General features: G+C 42.4%; 3 protein-coding genes across 3 annotated transcripts in view; 2 read left to right on the top strand and 1 right to left on the bottom strand.

Annotated features, from left to right (window-relative positions):
• Positions 1 to 907: 907 nt before the first annotated feature.
• Positions 908 to 12,436, top strand: tmem184ba (transmembrane protein 184ba). Its single transcript, XM_010730777.3, has 9 exons — positions 908 to 1,285; positions 1,382 to 1,419; positions 3,065 to 3,298; positions 4,142 to 4,307; positions 8,008 to 8,098; positions 8,257 to 8,424; positions 8,706 to 8,875; positions 8,967 to 9,161; positions 10,097 to 12,436. Exons 3-9 carry the CDS (start codon positions 3,065 to 3,067, stop codon positions 10,324 to 10,326), a joined length of 1,254 nt encoding a protein of 417 aa, XP_010729079.2. The 5' UTR covers positions 908 to 1,285; positions 1,382 to 1,419; the 3' UTR covers positions 10,327 to 12,436.
• Positions 12,437 to 14,507: 2,071 nt separating this feature from the next.
• Positions 14,508 to 20,131, bottom strand: maff (v-maf avian musculoaponeurotic fibrosarcoma oncogene homolog F). The gene is made up of 3 exons (XM_010730779.3): positions 19,997 to 20,131; positions 17,200 to 17,293; positions 14,508 to 17,021 (listed from the first exon to the last, which is right to left on the bottom strand). Exons 1-3 carry the CDS (start codon positions 20,083 to 20,085, stop codon positions 16,578 to 16,580), a joined length of 627 nt encoding a protein of 208 aa, XP_010729081.3. The 5' UTR covers positions 20,086 to 20,131; the 3' UTR covers positions 14,508 to 16,577.
• The window catches only part of tomm22 (translocase of outer mitochondrial membrane 22 homolog (yeast)), a 6,369-nt gene continuing 1,804 nt past the window's right edge, over positions 19,761 to 24,325 (top strand). The window contains exons 1-3 of the mRNA XM_010730780.3: positions 19,761 to 19,764; positions 19,835 to 19,843; positions 22,072 to 22,170. Coding sequence (XP_010729082.1) covers positions 22,081 to 22,170 — 90 coding nt within the window. The 5' untranslated portion in view covers positions 19,761 to 19,764; positions 19,835 to 19,843; positions 22,072 to 22,080. The remainder of the gene's footprint in view (positions 19,765 to 19,834; positions 19,844 to 22,071; positions 22,171 to 24,325) is intronic.

Raw genomic sequence — 24,325 nt, 5'->3', positions numbered from 1 at the left:
GATATTAATCCTATTCCCCGAGTTTAACCTAATAATAAAAAAAATTTAAATCCCTGATTCAAATAAACTGAGAGTCGGAGCAGATCTCAAGTTTTCTGGGGGTTTGTTCCAGATGTGTGGTGCATGACAACTAAATGCTGCTTCCCGTGGGACAGTAAACAGACCTGTTACAGACCACACAGAGAGAGTCGATAGTCAGGATTTCATCAGAACTGAAACCGGAAACCCCACCCTCCTAAGAAACGCCTGACTAACAATGAACAAAACAAAATCACAACATCGTATGTTTGATTCATTCGTTTGTTTAACTGGTAAATCTTATGTTGCCTCCATATATTATGCCTGAATGTTCTTGCTGACCAGTACAATGTGTCATTCTGGTGGAGAATGACACATTTATTTTATTTTATTGCATAAAGCTGTTTAATTGAAACAGAGTACAACCTATATACAGCATATATAGTGTAATATATCAAACTAATATTTGATAGTTGCTAATTGTAGTTCTATTCATTTACAATTGCCCCTCAGGGACAAATAGAGTGATTTGAATTGAAATTGTTCTGAACTTTCTGTTTTTAAAATGTTAAATGCGACAGCCTTGATAAAAACAGGTCTATGGAGAGCCTTTGAATAAAAAAAACAAAGCTCAAACAAAGGTTTTCAAATTAAAGTACTAAGTATTATCATGATGAGTATTTGTTGCCCACACAAACAGGTAGTGCATCACTGAGTGTGGAGGCTGCGTCCACCTTCACTTGTACTATACCAAGAATAGACCCCGGCCGCGCATGCTCAGTGTATAAAAGAACAAACCCCGCCCTTTCCTGGATTATTAATGGTATCTTGTTTGTGATTGGCTAAACAGGCCCCTTCCTCGCAGAGTGGGCGGGGCCTGTGTGAGCTGCCGTTAATCCGACAGGGATTGGTTTGAAGTCAGCGGAGAGAGAGAGGAGTGACGGAGTTCACCGCTTTAACTCCACAAACACTGACTTTAAACCATGTTAACGTGCACACGGGAGCGCTAAAACACTTATACTGAAGTTGTTTAATATGAGCGACTAACTTTAGAGGTGAGTTTTCCTTTTTTTGGGGTGTGTGTGTGTGTGTGTGTGGAGGGAGACGCAGAGGTTGACGGGGCAGGCAGGGCTCAACATGGATGTCCGGGGAGCAACGGTGCGAGTCTGAGCAGGAGAATTAAAAGGCCGGTTCTGGGTTTATTTCTGGGCCGGGAGTTTGTGTGACGGAGGCGAGGAGGATTTTAAAGCAACAGCCTACTTACCAGGTGAGCCTAGCGTCTAAATAAAAAAAACAAAAACAGGTTAGAAACATTTTGTCTTCACACAGCATCTCTAACAAAGTGTCTCTCCGTGTGTTTCAGCCTTAGAAAGTGAAGCTGATCTGTGACTGCTGGCTAAGGTAAGTCTTGTGAGTTTTGCTGTTTGTGGTTAATTTGTCTGAATTAGACAGAAAGCTGCTGTTGTGCAAGTAATGTTAAATCAAAGAGCGTGTATTTAAGTGTTTTTCTGCTGAATAAATCCCTCTGTTGTTGTTTCTCCATGATAATCCAGTCTGGCCGTCACCCATAATTACTTATTATGAATGATAAACACACCCACATCAGCCCTTTCCATCTGTTGCTCTGTGTCTGACCCCCCTGCCTCCCCTAATATATTATTCCCCTCTGTGTGTGTGTGTGTGTGTGTGAGTGTGTGTGACCTTTTTTGCCTTTCAAATGAAACACACAGATGTCCTTTTGCTCCAGCACAGCATTTCACTGTCACTAGTATTGTGTGTGTGTGTGTGTGTGTGGCTGCTGATGCCTTCACTTGTCCTTGTTGACATGCTGATCTCTAGCAAACCAATACAAATGACCTGCTGTCTCTCTCTTTCTCTCTCACACACACACACACACACACCTCACAGGTTACATGCACACACACAAACAGCAAAACCACAACTCTCCTCAGTGTCGTGTTTAAAGGCGTGAAAGCAGCCTGATTCATTTTATGGAGCTGCCAAATTCAATCACTTGAGTTGAACGTAATTAGCGTTTTAAAGAAAGTGTAGTGGTGAAAGTGGTGATGGTGTGTTTGTGTGTGTATAGCATCATCATGTCAGTCCAGCATGCTGTTTGCTTAATGCGCTATGTGACTTTTAGTTGCCATGCCACTCCGGCAGAAGAGACATGATAGGTCAGAATGAACTCTACCCTCTGTCTTCTCATTTACTGGCTATTTGTGTCTGAAATTACTCATGGATGGGCGTTTTTCCATAACATCTCCCCGAAGCTCAATCTTACGTGACAACTGTCAGTCAGTGTACAAGAACAAACGCACCCTGAGCACATGTCAGTGTCACTCGGAGACGGTGACAAGCTGCTGCTTACGTAACGTGTCTTCTGGCCACTTTAAGTTTGTGACGTCTTTGATCCGTTTCCACCTAAATTTGGTCAGGCTGTAGGATGTTGATTCTTCTCTGACTCACTCTTCAGATATGGAAGGATATGTATTAGGATATGAGTATCAGAAGCGGGTAATAATAATTTCACATCGTATCCAGATTTTTAGAGCAGAAACATTTGCTTTGAATGCCAGGCGAATCAGTGAAGCCTCAAGATACCAGAATGCCTTGCAGCTAAACGACATGTTGCGTTCTGTAAAGTTGCAAAACACGAGTGTGCCGTCAAGCTCCTACTAAGCCCACAGCTGGATAACGGAAGTATGAGCATGTTATTAGGCAGTGGTTAAAGGGCATTCTGGGAGATGTAGGAACTATGAAAAATATTTTCCTTCCATAAAGAACTATTGTACAAAGAGACACACACACGTCCTTGACTTATTGTGAAATGTCTGCAGTGTATCTGCGTTCATCCTCTATCTGTGTTCCTATCTCTGATTACACATCACATTGATGACAGTGTGTGTGATCAATATTCCAGGTTGATGATTACTCGTGGAAATGGATGTTCATCCTTGACAGCATAGTCACTGTTTGAGTTTCACTGGTGTCCACACATTCATACGTGCCTTACACTGAAAGACTTTCTCTGTGTGACCTCCAGATGTTGAGGTTGTGGAGGCGAGACGTGCCGCTCTCGGAGAGGCTGGGGGAGGACTCTCCTCTGGCCGCAGCTCCTGCACCCCCGCCGACGTCATCCCTGACAGGCCCAAACATTTCATGGTTCCCCGAAGCCCCGCTGCTGGGCGGAGACCAGCCCATTTTCCTCATGACCCCAGCAGCGCAGGCTGTGTCCGGCTTCTTTGTCTGGACTGCGCTCATCCTCACCTGTCACCAGGTAAACGCCAACCCCCGTAAATTCAACCCGACACTGTTTTGTGTGCTCAGCTGCAGATATTCAGATCTGACCGGGCAGACTGGCTTTTCTGAAGTCGATGTTCACAAAAGATATGAACTGGAATTCAGGTGTGTGTGTGTGTCTGTGTGTGTCTGTGTGTGTGTGTGTGTGTGTGTGTGTGTGTGTGTGTGTGTGTGTGTGTGTGTGTGTGTGTGTGTGTGTGTGTGTGTGTTGTTTAATGCACAGGTGACCTGCAAAAACACACATCTGCTCAGGCCCAGAGAAGGGTAGGGGTTGCTTGGCAACATCCCTCAGCAGGTGTTTGTGATGCAGAGCATGAATACGCACACACACACACACACGCACACACACACAAAGGTGAAACCCGATGCAGGTGGATGAAAAGCCTGTATGAAATCTGGCTGGGGAAAAAACAAACAAAAGCTGAATGAAGTCAGAGTTTCTCTCTTTCATACATTCCTGTGAGATGATGTAACGTATCAGTTGTTAAGGACCGACTGACAGCAAAGAGACTCAGTATAAAAATCAGAATATTCTCAAGAATCTGTATCCACAAAATGACAAATAAGTTTGTTTTTTAAGCTTATAAGAGCTCTACTCCAGCCAACCACGTACCCTCTCTGTGGCCTGATCTTCCTCCACAGTCTAAGACCCTTTGAATTCAGGTTTACTAGTCTACAGCCACAGAAAGAGAAGCAGCGTACTTATGCCACAAAGCTTTGAAATATGTCACCTTTAATGTAGCCCTCACCATACCCTTTATTTTGCTGATAAAATAAGTCTTATCTTCGATATTTAAAGTGTCTCTTCTGTCTCTCCCAGATCTACATGCACCTACGTTTCTACAGCTCGCCTAGGGAGCAGCGCCACATCGTCCGCATCCTCTTCATCGTCCCTATCTACGCCTTCGATTCTTGGCTCAGCCTCCTCTTCTTCACCAACGACCAGTACTACGTGTACTTCGACACCGTCAGGGACTGCTATGAAGGTGAGGACATGCTTTCCTCTCCTCACTTTGAGCTCGCAGTGATGGTGCAGTTTTGTTAATGCCACTGATTCAGCAGACAACTGATTAACTGCTTCGACAGTACATAAGAACAGCTGATGCTTGAAGCTTGTGTTTTAGTGGCTTTATCCCACCCAGTGTCCATCTGGCCTAAAACTCTGAGCTCATGATTTGTTTTGACACCGCTGGATGGATGGAAGTTACTGATTAATACCGTCTCCACCTCATCGTGGGCAAGTTTTCCAGATGAGTTGATGAAACACATTGTTCACAGATTATTCCCGCCACTCTGTGTTTATCATCCTCACCTCTCACCTTTATTAGATTGCTGCCTTTTTCTCTCATACACTGAAACTTTACCTAAACGTTTGATTGTCTTGAAACTCTCTTAGTACCCAGATGTAACTTTGGATGGAGGATGTTGATGATTGATGGGACTGGTGGGACTTTGTGACGATCCCATGGTGTTTTTTAATATAAACACTGATTCCATATCAGATTATGGGCTTTGTTTATTTGTGTCAGATTGGAAATGTCAAAGGCGGTGGCAGCTTTTCTGAGCGGATGGAACAAAACAAAACAGACGCTGGCTGACGCTTTGGATCTCAGATTGTTCATAAATTGTCGAATTAGCAGGAAGAAGTGAAAGGCAGCTGACTGCCTCCGCTCATATTTCTTCAGTCATCTGTGACGATCGAGACAGAAATAGTTTTCTCACTGTGACACTCAGCTTTGGGCGTCACGTCCTGTGTTTGCGAAATTGATGATCTCACATGCATTCAAATGTGGATTTGAGGCGCTCTATGTATGGTCCTGCTTTTGGCAGGAAGTGCCGGCATTGTGGTCATCATATCACTCCCTCGGACAGATGACTCCCTTCCTCTTCCTCCTCCTCCTCCTCCTCCTCCTTTTTCTTCTCCTTATCTCTTGGCGTGCTCTTCCCTCCCACCCTTTTTTCCATACTTCCACCTCGCTCTCAACCAAATCTTTTCCACCTCCTCTTCTGATTGTCCCTCTGCCTCCTCTCTTCCTCCTGTTTGCCTTCCCCTTCCCACAATGCCGCCGTGCCCTCCCCAGATCTTCTCCTGAGCGAGGATGATGGACCGACCTGTTGCATGGCAACTGCGCTCACAAATCCCCCCCCTTCCTCATCAACCGGAGTAGCTGCATCAGATAATGAGTTTCTCTCAACCAAACTTGCTGCAGAAGTTCCCGTTCTCATTGTCTGCAGGCCTACTGTATCTCCGTGGCAACTAGCACTGCTGACGGCGGTCCTTGGAGAGAAGGGAAAGAGCATCATTGTAAACAGCTGAGACACTGACGGAGCTGCTCAGAGCTCCCATCGCTCAGTCTGTACACTGGCTTTTGTGTTTGTGGACTGGCATGCATGGCATCTTATCACCTCAGTATTGTCTGACATCAGACAGGAGACCGAACAATGCGATGACGAAGTTTTAGCGCGTGTGTATGTGTGTGTGGGCAGAGATGAGGTGAAGCCAGACTGAGAAACAGAGAATATATTCGCTCAGCTGACGTAACAGTCACTCCAACACACACACCGCTAAACCTGGCACCCACACACACACACACACCTCACATTCACAGCCACACAAACATAACCTCCCCTGAGAGCATGTGTGTGTGTGTGTGTTAACAGGATTAGCCTGGCTGTGTCTTGGTCGCCATCACCTTCTTACCGAAGCAACACAGAGGAGATAATCCACGGTCACAAGAGACAGTCAGGTGAATATCTCAGGGAGAGGTGTGTGTGTGATCTTCTATCCTCGTGAGAACCAGCTCTGAGAAAGTGAAGATGTCTCTGTGAGGCGTAAGTGTTTACAGCCAAGAAAAGATTTGTGATTAGGCTTAAGCTCGTCTGAGCCAGTGAAGGTCCTCGGAAGGATGGAAACGCAACAGTGCTGAGGGTTGGTGGACTTAGTCACCGCTTCCTGTCCTTTATTTCATAACATATACAACGGCACTTTATTTAACCTGGATCTGTTATATTTATTTAGGTTTAACTCTTCAGTAACAAAAATAATGACCTAGTATTTCAGAACTGAAGAGCTCAAACTCAACTTTAATCAGGTTATGTGTATACATAAAATATGCAGCTGTCTTCCTCTTTTAGTACATCTGCTGTCATGTCTGTACATATAGCTGAATCAGCAAGTAAACACATGTGCCTCTAGTGGTTATTATGGTTCATAATGTATCAAAGAAACATAAAAAGAACATTATTCCCTCAAGAGGAAAGATGGAAAGCTGTCTGACACTGAACGTCTTAATACAGGAAGAGAAAATAATAAGGCAAATAATAATTCAATCAGTTCTATTTGTAAACACAGTAATAAAACATTACAGTAAACATATTTACACTAAAAAGTATTAAATTGTACAAGCATCTTAAAATTATTGAACTACTGTCTTTCCTGTTTTAACTGTTTTGAAATGATACGATTGGTTCAATTGATAAATTGTCAGCTTTTTATCTCAGCAGCCATACTGACATAAAAACAGCAGGTAAACACAGGTGTTACCAATGATAGTGATTAAGGTCCTGTTCCATTCAGGTCAAATAGAGTCTCTGCTGCACTAAATGGAACTGAACCTTAGTTAGTATCATTGGAAACACCTGTGTTGACCGCTGCTGGCTGCTGTGAAAAAAGGTCTATGGAAAAAAACTCTCCATCTCTTGAGGAGTGAAGGTGGAACGCTCCTGTAAACCTTCTGACGAGCGTCTGAAGCAGCTGTTCTTCTCAGCTCTTTTAGGTCCTTCGGGTGTTTGGTGTTTTGGCATTTTGTTTGACTCCAGCTTCTTTTAAAAATGGAGTGTGTTGTGTCCCTGTGACGTCTAACAGTGTTGTTGGTTGTCTGGAGCTCTGAGGGAGGCTACAAGTATAAAACCGCATCCGGATTCGCATCCACTAATAGATGCTGATCTTTCCAGTGTCCACACTTCATGTTCATCACCTGCTCATGGTCATCAAGAACTCGAGCCTGATGTAGCCCTTCATGTAGCTTGCAGCAGGTTTTTCAGAGCTCACGCTTTGCTATAGATACGCAGTGAGAGTGAACCAAACTAGTAAAGCTGCAGGTTGGAGAGCTGAACAATGAACTGAAACACTTTGTAAAGCCCCGGGCAGCTGCATCACAACAAGTGACTCTATTCTCAGGGTCACGTTGTTTTCACATTGTCATTTGATATTTTTTATAAGTAGTACATATAATGCATACATATACATAATACATATAACTGATTTTAACACTGAATGGCGTAATCAGGGTGTGTAAACTGATTTCATGCCTTTCTTTGTGCAGTTTTCTGGAACTGTCAGAACAAAGTGTGACAGGAAGTGAATTGTTGTTTGTGTGATCTCTTGGTGTAGCGGGGGGTCTGTGGGCACTGCTGCACTAGTTTGTGGTATTTCACAACTTTTTTTTTTTTGTTTGCTCACAGTTTGTAGCCATCTGGAATTGGCATTGTGCAAAGTGTCAAAGTACAACTCGAATATTTCACAACAAATGCAAATGTTTTCACATGGCTGCATGACGTCTAAATGTGTTTGTGTTTGTTTCGGGGATAAATAATAAAGTGTACGACAGCTGAATTTCATTTAGTTTTCAGGGTCCTTATAATAAGAGGATAATAACAACCAACCCTCTCCTTGTTTCTTCACAGCGTTTGTGATTTACAACTTCCTCAGTCTGTGCTATGAATACCTGGGCGGAGAGAGCTCCATCATGGCTGAGATCAGAGGGAAACCCATCGAGTAAGTCTCAGATTTCCACATTCTTTTAAACCATATTTGTTTCCAACCCGGCATGAAACAAGAGCACTCGATGAGTAGATTCAAAGCACGTTCTCCTGCTGCCACAACACTTAATTCCCCATCAGAAATGTAAGTGTGAGTGTAAACTGTCCCGTCAGGTCCAGCTGTATGTACGGTACCTGCTGTCTGAGGGGAAAGGCGTACTCCATCGGCTTCCTGCGCTTCTGTAAGCAGGCCACTCTTCAGTTCTGTGTGGTCAAACCGCTCATGGCCATCATCACCGTCGTCCTGCAGGCCTACGGCAAATACAAGGACGGAGACTTCAAGTAAGTGCCTCAAATGGGCGTAGTTACCCAAACAGCTGTTTTACAACAACGGCAGCCATCGGAAACTGTCGACAAAGACGCTGCCAAATTTAGAAAAAAAAAAAAACAGGAACTTGCTAGGAAATGACTCCCTTAATTTTTTGATGAAATGAATGACTCATCATCACCTCCTCCCTTCATCTCTAATGGGAGATTTAGGCTGTCAGCGTGACCTACAGCACTAACTACCAGAACAAAAGCAGCCTATAAATCTCTAACATGGCCTTCTTCTCTGTTCACAGTGTTGCCAGTGGTTACCTGTACGTGACCATCATCTACAACATCTCCGTCAGCTTGTCTCTGTACGCCCTCTTCCTCTTTTACTTCTCCACCAGGGAGCTGCTGAGCCCTTACAGCCCCATGCTCAAGTTCTTGATGGTCAAGTCGGTCATCTTCCTCTCCTTCTGGCAGGGTGAGGAACCTACGCGACGCGTTTTGTTGCCGCGTGTGTGCATAACGATTGTTTCATCTTCATCAAGCGCCGTCTTGTCTTCTGTGGTCAGGCATGTTGCTAGCCATCCTGGAGAAGTGCGGGGCCATCCCTCAGATTAACTCCGTGGAGGTGTCGGTCGGCGAGGGGACGGTTGCCGCCGGTTACCAGAACTTCATCATTTGCATCGAGATGTTTTTCGCGGCGCTTGCTCTGCGCCACGCGTTCACGTACAAAGTGTACATGGACAAGAGTCTCGACTCACAAGGTGAGGAGAGGAAGAATGTTTGGAGTCACAGCATGATTTTACTGCACGTGTACTAACACCTTTAATGTCTCACCAAAGGAGAAATCTTCTATAATAGACTTTTCTTCCATCTGTTCTTCATTTCTTTTACTTTTTACACTCTTCTCATGTCACTTCTGCTTTTGTTTGGGTCCCTTTCTGTCTCTACACCTCCATCTTTATTGTCTCTTCTCTTCTCTGCTGCGTATAAAGGACCTGTTCCTACATATGGAGAGTTTGGTAGGTTAAACATTAACAACGTTTACCATGCTTCTTAGTTTAGTTACCTAGTTATGTCCTTCCAAGATTTATTAAGTAGTCTCTGTTTTCTTTTTTTGATCCGGTGTTTTGAATGTGATTTGTTTCCGTTTTAGCTGTAACTGTCGCCGTCATTTTGTCTCCTTAATCACTCCCATCCCTCTTTTGCTTTCTCTTTTTCACTCCTCCTTCCTGTCCTGATGAAGCGAACCTCTTTTTCCCTTTTCGTCCCCTCTCTCTAAATCACATCCACATCTCTCCTCTCTTTCATCCATTCCCTCCTTTTGTCTCGCTGTTTAACACCCCTTAAATCACTGACCCCCCTCATTCTTCTCTTCTCCCCATTTTCTGTCCCTTCTTTTCTTTACCCACCATTTTCTCATTCCACTAAATCAGTCCTCTTCCCGCTCTCCTCTGTTCTCATCCTTTCTCTTTTTCTCCTCTTCACTTCCTCTTCATTTGATTTGCTACTTTATCCCTGCCTAAATTGACATCAATTTATCCTCCCTTAATGTTTCCCCTCTTTTGATCTTTTATTTCACTCTTCCTCTCCTTTCCTTCCTTTATATCACTCCTACGCCTTTCTACACCCTTTTTTTCCTCTATCTACATTCCTTTAAACCCTCTCCTCTCCTCTAACTGTACCGTCTCATCCTCAGGCCGCTGTGCCCCCATGAAGAGCATATCCAGCAGTCTGAAAGAGACCATGAACCCAGGCGACATGGTCCAGGACGCCATCCACAACTTCTCCCCGGCCTACCAGCAGTACACCCAGCAGTCCACGCTGGAGCAGGGGGCGCCACCGCCCGTCTCCCGCACCCACAGCACCGTCAGCGGCCGCGGCGACACAGAGAAGACCCTCCTGCTCAGCTCAGACGACGAATTCTAGAGCGGAAACTGTTTTTTACGTTTGCAGCTGAATCAGATTCAGACTGTTTTTATGGCGGACGCAGCCGTCCCTCCATCAGTGTGTGTGAATGATTCGAGAGGTGTTTGTTTTTCCAGATTTTCAGACTGACCATGAATGCGAGGACCTTGCTGCGGAAACATTTCTTCACCCACATTTCACAAGCGTCTCATTTGGTGGGAACACTTTAAGCTGATTCTGTGTTTAAAACTGTTGGCCAGAAAATGAAAAGTCTGTTTTTGGAAAGTGTGCGTGAGTCACACTTTCACAAACTAAATCGTGCTTGACTTTTGGAGACGCAATTTTTCCATCTCTGGATAGAAAGCTTAATTTCAAATTTCAGCTCAGTCATGTTTCCTCTGCTCAAATGTAATCGTCCTAATGGATGTTGTTGTTGTTGTTGTTGTTGTTGTTGTTGTTTAGCTCTTGTTCAGGGTTGGTTTACTTCATGAAGGTGTTGTTGTGATCATGGAGGTTTCCCCTGTCAGATAAGTTGAATAAGAATATATTTTTTTCCATGACTAGAAATGGAAAATATCCTTAAAGTTTTATCAGGATTTTTTGGTGAACATGACACTAATATTTAGGTATTCATTTGCAACAGTTTAACCAATTTGTTGGTCTGCAAGTACATTTATGTGTAAATCAATAGCAAGTAAACTATGGGGAACCCTGGTGTGTTTTAAGGGACTGCAACGTGGAGATGTTTTTAAAGGGAAGCCAGGTCAGAAACACGAGTTAATGTCAGCGACACGGATCAATGTTGTTATTGATATTTCTGGAGCAGACGAGAGTGAAGCAGAGCAGATTATAGATTATACGGTACATCTGCTCCTGCAGTCCAGTAGGCAGCAGGAGTGAAGTGCGGGATTACACTGAGGGGCGTTATTTGAATGGGCCTGGGATTAAAGCTCGAGCCGGTTCGCTCTGGCAGCAGACCTCTGCAGGGCCACGATGTAGGTTAACTGGATTGAGGGAGAAACTGAAGAGGAATATAGGTTAAAGCTAACTTTAGATGTCTGTTCTGAATAGAGGAGCTGTACACATACATGAATGTTGAAGGCAGACGTCTGAAGTCAAACTGAATTTAAAGTTTGTTTCTGTTTGTGTGAGAAAAGAATGGAGAATTTTCTTCATTACTTAAGATAATTGAACTCAGTTTTATTCGTATTTGCAGAAACACCATCTTGGCTCTTGGTGTTAAGAGACAACACTGGCCTCAACATTAAACACTGGACAGGACAGCCCAGCAGATGAGCAGCACCAACATCATCCATCAGTACCAAAAGATTTCAATTCATTCACAGTAAACTAGTGTAGAGGGCGCCATCACAGCAGATCACAAGTTAGACCAAATCATACACAATCAACATATTATTTTAATTTCAGTTTGACTTTAAATTTGTTTCGGTATTTTAAATGAGTAAAATCCATCCGTATCATGTATGTTTCTCTGCATTTAGTCTGACACACCTTCTCTAGTGACTTCTTTGTCGGTTTCAGTATTGTACATTCAGCTCTGTTTTTTTTTTGCACATTATACAGCTATTTTTCTGAGCTATAGTATATTTGAAAGCTTAAAGCACAATATTATGACAAAATACAGTCTGTACACCACATTTTCATCTCACACACGTTAGACAGTCGATATTCTCTCATAAAAATAACACTAAATGTGTAAACTTCACATTGTTTCTTTGACTTGGATGCTCTTCTGTTCTTCCTGGCAGTCTTGTTCTTTTTTTTTTCTTTTTCTTTTTTTTTTTTTGTTGGATTCGACTCCACCGCAGTCGGAGCTGGTTATTTTCTACACATAATTGAAGTTCTTGAGTCATCCGAATGAGTCATACCGAGTCTGCCGACGTGTTTACTGTAACTACTTTCACTGTCCTGCTGTGGCTCTGTATGGACACCAGGGGGCCGTGAGGAGAGGACGTGAACACATTTATGTTTTTTTATCTCCAGGCAGACAGGCAGTTATCACACATCTTAAGCTTAGTGCACATGCAACAGAAGAAAAAAAATGCTTTGTCTAAGCACCAGTCACTTTTTTTATCGTCTCATCGCTCTTGTGTGTCTCTTGTGGGTTTTTTTTTTTTTTAAATAAATGCAAGCCCCAGCCTGAGACAGTGGTCACTGGTGTTTTTGTGTTTCTGCGTCTTCTGACATAATATTGGTGTTGGACAGGAGCTGTGGCCTATTTTCAGACATTACTGAGAGCTGTCTGGGTAATTGGTTTGCTACAGTTTGACACGGATACAAAATGAATTGAGTTTTGACCATGACTGAGCGTCATCCAGCTTCAAATGGAAGTCTGCACTCCTTTTTAGAAAAGCACTGGTCAGTTTAGTGTGTTGATATTACAACACACACACTTCTTCTGTGTAAATGCTATGTTGGAACATGATTAATCAACATGGGCGTTTGAATGACAGTGCAGACATTTTTTGTGCATCTGTTGGTGTGGTCATCTTAGGTCTTATCAGGGGAAATGATGATGAAACCCAAACAGTTTTTTTTTTTTTTTGTGAATTGCAGCTCCTAAAGGCGGACTTCCTTGCCTGATATTATAATAACTTACAGTTTAAAAACCGTAGACAGCGTGCCAGTTGTACCACACTTTGAATGCCACAATTGACTTTCAAGCTGAAGACACATCCTCTTTTTTTTTTCTACGTCTTCTAGACATGTTGTCATCAGATGCGTATGAATATAGCCGAGGGAACGCTGTAGACTAATGTTGCAAATACAGCTTAAAGTGCTGTCTACAGGAGAAGCAGTAGTGGTGTATGATGTATGAATAGTCACATATGCTGTAAAGGTGGAGCACAGGAGGAAAAAAAAGACCTAGTTTTGTATTTTTAAATCATAACTGTCTTTTTTTTATTTCAGTGACTTTTTGTTTTTCTGTTCTTTGTATGTTACAAAGCTGCTTTTTAATGTCAAATGGATCTGAAAAAAATAAACGCTATTTAGTCTGTTATGTAAGTGAGTTTTGTTTTGTGATATATTTTAATAACGTTTAAAGATATATAAACCATATAAAGACATTAAACACACTGTGTTCTCCATAAATTTCATCTTAAAATCACATCATTGAAAAACCCAGAATCTATGAATATGCAAATATTATTTCATTTTATACTTTCACTTTTTGTGCTATATGTGCATTCATCTCAATGTTAATGTTACATTAATTCTGACAGTAGTAGTAGTAACAAAGTGTGTATATAGATCACTTTTCAGTGTGTAAGGTGTATCTGACCATAACATTCAATTTATTTATTTTCGATTTATTACAATATTAAAGGACCAGTGTGTAGGATTTAGTGGCTAATCTAGCGACTTGCCACTTGCCCTCCTGTTCCGAGCAGGAAGGAGAGACTATGGTGGCCATGAAATCTGCCAAAAATGCTATTTATCTAGACCCAGTCTTTAGTTTGTCCACTCTGGGCAACATGGCAGACTCCCTGTAGGGGACCTGCAGCATCTGTAGATAGAAAAATGCAAAAAACATAAAAAAAACAAACCCTAAGTCTTATTTTCAGGTGATTATAGACTAATAAAAACAGTTATGAATGTTAAATTCTGCAAACATGCAAGCCCATGGTCAAAACCTCGGCTTGTATTTAACCATGACTTTATCTTCTGATCTGGAGAGATATCTTGTGCAACACATCCTGTAGATAGACTTCCTTTCTGTACCACACGTGTGCATTAACTGGTCCAATCCGGCCCACAACCACACAAACACCATTTTATGTACAATATGTACAACATTTATTATAATTAATATATAAAATAGACAATGTACTTAAATTTTCACAATAGAAAAAATACAAGTAATAAATACAAAAAAACATTTTTGTTTTGCAAGTATTACAAAACATCCAGCACAGTTCGACAGATGTGAGACGTTAAAATATTGAGAATAAATGCTTTGCCACACTGATATTCATATAGCTAAATATATGCCTCATATCTTTAGGAGTTATTTGTCAACACACTCTAATGCGTTACAATGCCTGCTTATAAATGATATTGCTAGCACTATTCAGTGGCCTCGACTCCATGAAGTCCAAGCCCGTCCGAGCACGTCTGGACTTAAACAGGCTTGTGACTGATGGAGGTTTTCAAGTGAATAAAAGCACCACCTCTTTTCCATCTTCTTTCCCAGTCCGCCTTTGCCTTACTTCCTGTCTCCATCTTTCAACAACTCCCTCAAGCCTTCTTGTCTCCTCCTCATCTCCATCTTTCCTTCCTTCTTTCCTTCCTTTAAAACATCCCCAGTACATCTGCCCACCCAGCCGATTCAGAAGTGACCTTAATTTTTCACACAAATAACATACAAATCATCATAGAAAAATAATATCCCTCCAAGAATCCACTATGACAAGCATGGCAAAAAAAAACACACACACACAAAAATCATCATACAGCAATATGGCCATTGGCTTTGAGCATATTTCTACATAGCTAATAATTAACATTTTATAAAGTAATCATCGTTGCCACATAACAATAATTAGACGTGAGAATATCCCCGGACTAGTCATAAGTAAGTACTTCTGAAAACATACAGAACATCACAGCACTCGTTAGCTTGTCTTTTCATAATATCTACCTTTAAATACAAATAAAATATAGAATATATCTCTGATAAATGTCACTCAACATTTTCGTCTCTCAACGGCACATACAAACATTACAAATAAGAACACGGAACGGGAATGTATGCAGAGGATTTTGCATCGGCTTGAGCGTAATTCCAACCAGATGCGACTCTGCTTTTACACGTTTTTTTAGCAAAATGACCAACATCTGTTGTTGGGAGTCTACCAGATATGAAAGAACACACACAAAAAAAAAAGAGGAAGCCACAGCAGACTGTAGCAAAGTTACTGCACAGGAGGGATTATGAAATGAGTGATGAGGGATTATAGCTCAGAAAAGAGGAGAATTCTAAACAGAGAAATGTGCGGTCGTGAACAGTCAAGAAGGAGCGATTACAGTCGGTTTCTGAACCGTTTCCCCCCCCCTCTTAGGTTTGCATTCTTCTAACTCCAACACACACTGAAGGCACTGCATTAATGTGAGAAATGTGTACACAAGCAGTACAAAACTACTGAGTGAGGAGGGAGTAGTGGCAGGTGACACACAAACAACAACAACAACAACAACAAAGAAAAAAGACACTGAATTAATTCACGAATGCAGCGTTTCTCAACCCATTTTCTGGACTGTGACCATGTTTGCTCCCACAAAAATAATTACCGGAAGCTCTAAATTGATCCTTTTGAAAATATTAGATGGCACTCTCATGACCCCGCCTGCACATCAAGTGACACAGAGGTTGAGAAACTCTTCATGAATGACTAACGAAAGTGACTCATACTTTGGGACACTTTTCTGCACAGTGGCAGAGACACTTATGTGCCTGGGGCTGCAATAAGAAACTAGTGAGTTTAAACTACAACTGTACCAGGAGTGCAGCCGTTCTATAAAGGTGTAGGAAACTACACACAAGCACGCGCACACACATTCGCTCCACCTTGGCGTTTTGCTGTTGTGCCATACACTGAAGCGGAGAGAAGCCCCGGGCCTTTCTGTAGCACAGTCGGAGGTTCGCTGAGCAGTGAGGATGTACAGTAACTCTGGGTTGGTCTAGCTTCAGTCAGAGTCCAGTTTGTCAATGTCTACGCCCCCGTGCGGATCGGGCCGGTGTGGGGTGGTGAGTGTGAGGGTTTTGTGCATATATATATATATATGTGTGTGTGTGTGTGTGTGTTGACTGTGTACTAACGCCTCGTCCACACTAAACCTGCTGCGTCTTTTCTTGACATGATTCTAAACAAATTTCAGTCGACTGAACTGCCGTGTCATAAAAATGGCATTAAGTGGAGGACTCCTCCACCCGTCCTACGTCATTTTTCTAAACTGTTCCTTGGTCTCTGCTTTGGAAAACTAAGCATAACTGTTGTCTGTTGTGATGTTACACACCACTCCGTCATCACTGTATCACACAGGAATGAATGACTCCTGCTTACGTAATGTGAGCAGCATTCGGAAATGTGAACGAGGCGCAGCACAAACAAGTGTTTAATATCTTCTTACTGACATAGTCTTCCTGTTCTCAGTGTGTGTGTGTTTGTATAATATGTATGTCTGCAGGTGTGTGTTTGCATTGCAGGTTGTGCGTGCCTCCCCCCCCAGTCTAGTTCCAGCAGCTCCTTCTAGGACGGCTCTTGTTCTCTCTGTGACTGAGGCTGTGGTGGACTCTTCACGATGGTGATGACTGAGGCGGTGTTGAGGCGCGGGGCTGTAGCCAGCAGGTGACCCCCTCCGGCTTCCAGGCCCCTGGCGAACCTCTGGAGTGCGGCCAGGCGTGCGCCGAGCCCCTCCAGCTCCTTCCTCATGCCGGCGTTCTCGGCCCCGAGCCTCTCCACCTCTCTCTGGAGCTCCATCTTCTGTTGCTCAAGAGCTTCGCGCTGGGACACTCGTTTGACCCGGCAGCTGGCGGCGTAGCCCCGGTTCTTCAGGGTGCGGCGGCGCTGCTTCAGCTTTTGGATCTCCTCGCGGGACAGGCCGCGCAGGTGGAGGTTCAGCTCTCGTACGGAGAGGGACATGAGCTCGCTGTCTGACAGGATGGGCACGTTCTCGCCACATTCCTGCTTGACCTGAGAAGGAAAAACAAAAAGGGCATAGGAAATAATAGGAAGTAAGAAGGGGGAAGTGTGTAGAAGGAAGAGGAGAAAAAAAGACAGATAACGTTAAAAATTAACAGATACAGAGGAGAGTTTTAAGAGTGATGTTTTCCTTGTTATAAAAACAAGAGTTCTCTCGTCCGTGTGTTACCTTCAAGGCTTTGCTGCTTCTTTCTGTCGTCATGATCCGACTGTCTTCGGTTTCTTTTCCCCCCCAAACACCGTTAAACGCAGATACAGACACTCTGGAAGAAACAGAAACAGGACGCACAAACAAACGGGGAGTTATCACATGTGACTCGGGGAAATCATGCTGTTTTTGGTTCAGGTCTGGCTTGACATTTTACCATCCGCTCACAAGACAGCCAGTCATGCACGATAAAGAAAAGGAGAACCCACAGATCCTTCGTGCTTCTCCAAACGTGCTCTCTCATTAAGCCCTGTGGTTTGATATGAAAAGGAAGAGGAGGTTTTGAAAGCAACGTGCCTTTCTCTGTTAAGTGGAATAAGCGCGGAGGAAGTTATCGTGTGTCTGCCCTTTTGGTTGCTCAAAGCAGGTGTCCTAACCAATTCCCTCAACACTTCCTCTTGTCAACAGCAGACCAACGGTTCAAAACCTTTATTGTGAAAAAAAAAGAAAAAAAAAAGAAAAGAATGGGAAACATGGGGACTATTTCAAGTGAAGTGAAAAGGAACACAACAACCTAAAATGAAACTTACTAAAAATCTGTTTACTGGTCTTGTTTTGTCTGACATTTGTCAAAAATAGGAGACCAAAACAACAGGATTGGGTACCCTTAAATTGCTGCTTCCAGTAACAAACTGTAATAATAGCAGTATGCGTGTTTGTTTAAGTCGGTACGGCCATAACACTACTGTATTTGGAAATTCTGTCCCATTCTTCTCGCTGAACAGTTCACACAGACTGCGTGGGGACTTCCTACGCTCCTCTTAAGGTCAGCTCACAAATGTTGTTGTGTGGGATTAAAGTCCAACATCTGAGTGGGCCGACTTGAACTGCTTTTCTTTTCTTTTTTTCTCCTCTCCCCTCTCGTCTCTTCTTCTTGGTTGATTTGGCCGCGCTCTTCAGGTCACAGTCATGTTGATAAAAATGACTCTGCACTTCAACTTGTGGCCATTTTAGCTGTATTCATTTCACCTCAGGAGACAAAACCACGTAATATGCCGATGAGAAACCTCGCTGTGTTGACTGCACAGCAAAATATATCTCTTGACATTAGCGTTTAATTCAGACCGTCATGTCCTACCTTGACATCATCAAACCACAGGGTGTTTTCCCCACGTCGCTTTTTGAGGAGAGTGAATGTGTTCACTTTCATATTTATTGCAGCACTGGAGTTTTTTTAACAGCCCAGAGGAGGAGAAATAAAACATTGTAATATATTTAAAAGCAAGTCCAGTGATTCCTGTTAAACTCAAGGCAGCTTTGACTGATTTAATGTTAAACTATTTCATATAATTTCAGCTTTTTAAATGTGATAAACTGACTTTTGTTACATTTAGGACCCCCAATTATGAAAAGGGTATTACACTTCTATAAATGAGGAATTTTTTACTTTCAATTTCATTACTCTGGAAATAAAAACACTTATTTTTGCTTGCTAAATCGAAAACAATGCAAGTTTTCCTTCATGGGTTTTTCTCAAGCTGTCAAATCTAGAAAGATGTAAGCATCTGTGTAGACATGAGGAGCTCCCTGTGGATGTCAACACAAGATTTGTGCCCACTTCAGCATTATTTCAGTAAACAAACCAGGCTCCCAACGTGCTAACTACACAGGATGGGGAACCTTATGAGCAGAAAAGGAGTCACTAAAAGTTGCAAAGTCACATCTTCTTGTCTCCATTTTCAGCTCAGTTACAAAACAAGCTTGGACTTCATAACAACCAGAATGGGCTTTAAACGCCACATGTAGGCCCACTGCTCGCGTACAGGTTGAGTCTATCCACAAAAAGCTAAATAAAAAAGGGCACCCTTAAAATAGGCTACAGTTTGCTGACAATAAACTGCATTTCCCGAAATGCGTGGGAAGTGGAGGGTTGCAGCAACAGTGGTTGTCCGACCAGCCGGTGGACTAAACCGAGGAGACCGCGGCCGTTTCGTAAAGTCAGGGTGATTCAGCAATAAACCGTGTGCCGAGCTCCGCCAAGACCGCCAGTCAGTCCAAACCCAGAAAAAAACAGCTGTGACCGCGTCTTTGTGTGTCCGTCCAAACAGCACAGAATATCCACGTTTGTAGTTTACTATAAATATCACTTTAGAGGACATAGTACTTCTTGAATAACGCTACCGCCGTGAAACGCAACAAGTGAACGCAGCACCGCCAAACGCGAGCTAGTAAACGAGGTTTAATACGTCAAACAGCCTAATATCTACCTTATTTAATGTAATACGGGCACATAACGAATATATAACACAAACCCACTCGTGGAAATGATATTTATTCATCTAGCTACGTCCAGAATCCACCCTTATCCTTATAGGGAGAGGAGCTGGCCAGCTCCGGGTGAATGCGCCGCTTGCTGCTGCTGCTGCTATAGTAAACAGCCATCACGAGTGCCCTCGACATCCATTTTAGTAAGACTTTAAACGCACCATTTAAATTGTTTTAAAGCACACGGATAAACGAGGAAGCGAGGGCCACCTCTGCCTGTCAAGTATTGTGAATATAAAAGGCGTAAATATGAAGAGCGGGGTCAAATTATCCACATCATCCTAAACATGCTAAGTAACGTTAGCAGCTAGCACCAACGGTTTCTGACGAGCTAAAGCAGATTAACGCAAACAGCTGCCCCGTCCTTGGCTGCTCGGTGAGTCCCCGGCGGGGATAAGTCCCCCCCCCCGGTGTCCCGGTGTTCCGCTGTTACCGACGAATTCCAGCTGAATATTTTAACGTTAAAATAGTTAGTATAAAAATCATAATTTACCTGCTGGGTCGAAGCGACTCTGGCGACAAAATGTCAGTCCGCCTTTTCCCGGAATTACTCCGCTGCTCTCTGAGGTTGGATTCCTTCATTCATAAAAAACACAAGCGACAATGACGTCAGGCCAAAAGAATGAGGGCGGAGCTAACCCCGCCCCCGCGGCGTACTCCGGGAGGATGTAAACAAGGAATCCCTGCATCCCAGAACTTTTCCATGAGCCAGCCCCCCCCGCCCCTCTCTCTTTTCCCAGCAGCAAGAAAAAAGAAAATTCACTGGAAAATGATTTTTTAAAAAAAAGACTCAAGACTCATAATTTACTGACATCATTAAGAGACACGTGATTAACGGTTAAAAGATTCAGCAATAAAATAAAAAAATACTGGAGATAAAACCCTCACACACAAACACACACACTCAGTGTACAGTACAAGTGCTGTGTATGCAGAAAAAGTGTGTGTATGGCGTCTGCTTCAGACCATAGATGGTGGTGACTATTTCATTTCATTTATTTACAAGTCAACATACCTAAGTTTCCAAAAACCTTATGTAACTTCAAAATAATAATAAAAAATGCCTTCTTCAGCATATACTCAGTAAATAGCCAGCCTCTATTTTCAGTTTATGCTGTTCCACATTTAAGATAGGATAAGACAATATAAGATAAGATAGACTTTAATGATCACACATCAGAAAAAAATCACTTGTCACAGCAGCTTTTATACACAAGGTTGATAAGAAATTACAACACAAGTAAGAAATATATAGAAATACAGTCTTGCTGAATAAAGTCATGTTGTTGTTAAAGAGGCAAACAGCTGTTGGGATGAAGGACCAGTGGCAGCATTTATTATGCTGAACATTGTGATTCAGAGCAACGTTCCACTTTGAACTCTACCCAACATATTTGGAGTGAATGCCATTCATTGATTTGTCCTAGGTGGCTGGCAGGTACAGGCCGCCTTGGAGCTGACTGCACATGTTGACGTGATGTGAATACTTTCGTAGTGTTACTTTTTCCTGGCTGTTATCCAGCTTCCCTGAGTGGCAAAACAGTGACAGATTTTGCCATAACAAGCACACGATGAAACACATGACAACATAGCCAAAAGGTGCCAATCCTTCATATGTGTTCCAACTATCGAATGTTGCTCCAACAATATTAGTGTTATAACAATATACAGATGTTTTACCAATGCTTTATTAGTCATACAATGATGTAGACTGTATCTAAGACAGACAAATGCTAAATCTATCTTTTAAAGACTAATAGGGCTCAATGATAGACCTTCCATTTCGGCATGACATAGTAGGGTTAACACAGGTGTTAGTAATTAATAGATTAGATTAGATATACTTTATTCATCCCAGCACGGGGAAATTTACCTGTTATAGCAGCAGAGGAAAGTGTAGCAATCACTACAGGATAAGAAAAAACGTAGAAAAGGCAAAAAAAAAGACAACAACACAACAAACAGACAGAAATTAAACAGACTGAAATATCTATAACCTACACAATAAACACGAAAGACAATCAGCCTTCAAAACAGACAAGTACTGAGGATAAAAGTGGCATGATATATAAAAAGAGTATTGTAATGTAAAGTGCAAAGTGTAAAGTGTAAGAAGATAGATAGATAGATAGATAGATAGATAGATAGATAGATAGATAGATAGATAGATAGATAGATAGATAGATAGATAGATAATATAACTGTAAAGTATAGTTGACCCTATTATTTCATGTCATGTCTTATTATTTCAAAGACTATAGGCGTAAGTATTTTTAGCCATTTGATGACATTACACATTTTTGACAGCACACGCTGCTGTTCGCCCGCCGCGGCTGCAGGGGGCGCAGCTGACTTTTCGGCGCAGCGCAGACTGACCCCTGCCCTGCTGCCGTCATCCGTCCCTGACAAGCCTCACGTTTCCCCCCACTGTGACCTCAGCCTGTCGCTTAAACCGATGCACGCCTCTTAGCATTAGCTTGAATGAAAGCCGGTGTGAAATTGTTAAGAAATACGCCTAAACTGACTCAAGCGACTTGTTGTTACAGTTGTTGACCCATCCCCGGCAGAGAGAAAAAAATGGCCGCAATTGAAGAGCTTTCCCCCGCTGCGGGCCCGGTGTCTACCCGGCCCCCCGAGGACGAGATTGACGACGATGAAGATGAAGACGTGAGTGGCTATTAATGCTTAGGGACTTTGGAAATGTGAAGAGAAGTGTGACACAAAGTCACTCTGTCTTTATCATAGCTCCCCCTTAGGTTAGGTAAATGTGGTTACCTAACGTGGCTGTACTAATGCTAACTAGCGACCTGAGGGGGTTTGTTCCGGGTTTGACAAACTCTGTGTGAGCATTAATTCATTTTTATTAACTAACTTCATTAGTCTCGTCTATCCAGCAGCTCATTACAGCCTTTTTGGAAAGAGGATATCTCACTGTGTCAGAATAAGCTGTAGCAAACCTCAGGATGATACAGGACGAGCTGCATTTACATTTAGACTTTTAGTCATTTTGCTGACAATCCAATTTGGGGAGACGAGATAGCATACATGAATATGGATTTGTTTTCTCTGCATGCTTTTATTCGTAAGATGTGCTGCTTGATAGTTCACTCGCAGTCATTTATGCACTAAAGTTTCGATTAGATTAGATTAAATATACTTTATTCATCCCACCATGGGCAAATTGACTTGTTACAGCAGAAGAGAAAAGTGTAGCATACACTACAGAATTAGGAAAAAGTAGAAAAGGCAAAAAAAAAAAAAAACACAATAAACAGACAGAAATATCTATAACCTACACAATAAACACGAAAAACAATCAACCTTCAAAACAGACAAGTACTGAGGATAAAAGTGGCATGATATATAAAAAGAGTATTGTAATGTAAAGTGTAAGAAGATAGATAGATAGATAGATAGATAGATAGATAGATAGATAGATAGATAGATAGATAGGATATCTATAGGCATAAGTATTTTTAGCCATTTGATGACATTAAGAAATATTATGTATGTAAGAAATATTGCAAAGAAAGTGACCATGATACAAATATTATTGCAATATAAAAGAGTATTGTAATGTAAAGTGTAAAGTGTAAGAAGAAGATAGATAGATAGATAGAATAGATAGATAGATAGATAGATAGATAGATGAGAGATAGATAGATAGATAGATGATAGATAGATGTGTATATTGTAAGTATAGTTGACCCTATTATTTCTGTCATGTTTTATTTCAAAGACTTAGGCGTAGTATTTTTAGCCATTTGATGACTCCATTTTGACAGCACACGCTGCTGTTCGCCCGCCGCGGCTGCAGGGGGGCGCGCTGACTTTTCGGCGCGCGCGACTGACCCCTGCCCTGCTGCCGTCATCCGTCCCTGACAAGCCTCACGTTTCCCCCCACTGTGACCTCAGCCTGTCGCTTAAACCGATGCACGCCTCTTAGCATTAGCTTGAATGAAAGCCGGTGTGAAACTGTTAAAAATACCTAAACTGACTCAAGCGACTTGTTGTTACAGTTGTTGACCCATCCCGGCAAGACGAGCGGGCTAAGAGAAAAAAAAAATGGCCGCAATGAAGAGCTTTCCCCCGCTGCGGGCCCGGTGTCTACCCGGCCCCCGAGGCGAGATTGACGACGATGAAGATGAAGACGTGAGTGGATATTCTGTTAGGGACTTTGGAAATGTGAAGAGAAGTGTGACACAAAAGTCACTCTGTCTTTATCATAGCTCCCCCTTAGGTTAGGTAAATGTGGGTTACCTAACGTGGCTGTACCAATGCTAACTAGCTACCTGAGGGGGTTTGACAAACTCTCTGTGAGCATAACACTTTATATCATTTTATTAACTAACTTCATTAGTCTCGTCTATCCAGCAGCTCATTGCAGCCTTTTCGGAAAGAGGATATCTCACTGTGTCAAAATAAGCTGTAGCAAACCTCAGGATGATACAGGACGACTGCATTTATATTTACATTTAGACCTTAATTCATTTGCTGACGCTTCTACCAAGTTTGGGGAGACGAGATAGCAACATGAATAGGATTTGTTTTCTCTGCATGCTTTTATTCGTAAGATGTGCTGCTTGATAGTTCACTCGCAGTCATTTATGCACTAAAGTTTCGATTATACTAGATTAGATTAGATTAGATAACTTTTATCATCCCACCATGGGCAAATTGACTTGTTACAGCAGCAGAGGAAATGAGCATACACACAAATTAGGAAAAAGTAGAAAAGGCAAAAAAAAACCCCCACATAAAAGACAGAAATACTATACATTTACACAATAAACACGAAAAACAATCAACCTTCAAAACAGAC

This window comes from Larimichthys crocea, chromosome XVI (assembly GCF_000972845.2).
Source record: "Larimichthys crocea isolate SSNF chromosome XVI, L_crocea_2.0, whole genome shotgun sequence".
In the NCBI taxonomy this organism is placed as follows: Eukaryota; Metazoa; Chordata; class Actinopteri; family Sciaenidae; genus Larimichthys; species Larimichthys crocea.
Note: the sequence above shows the minus strand (reverse complement) of the source record. Positions and strands in the feature narration are given on the sequence as shown.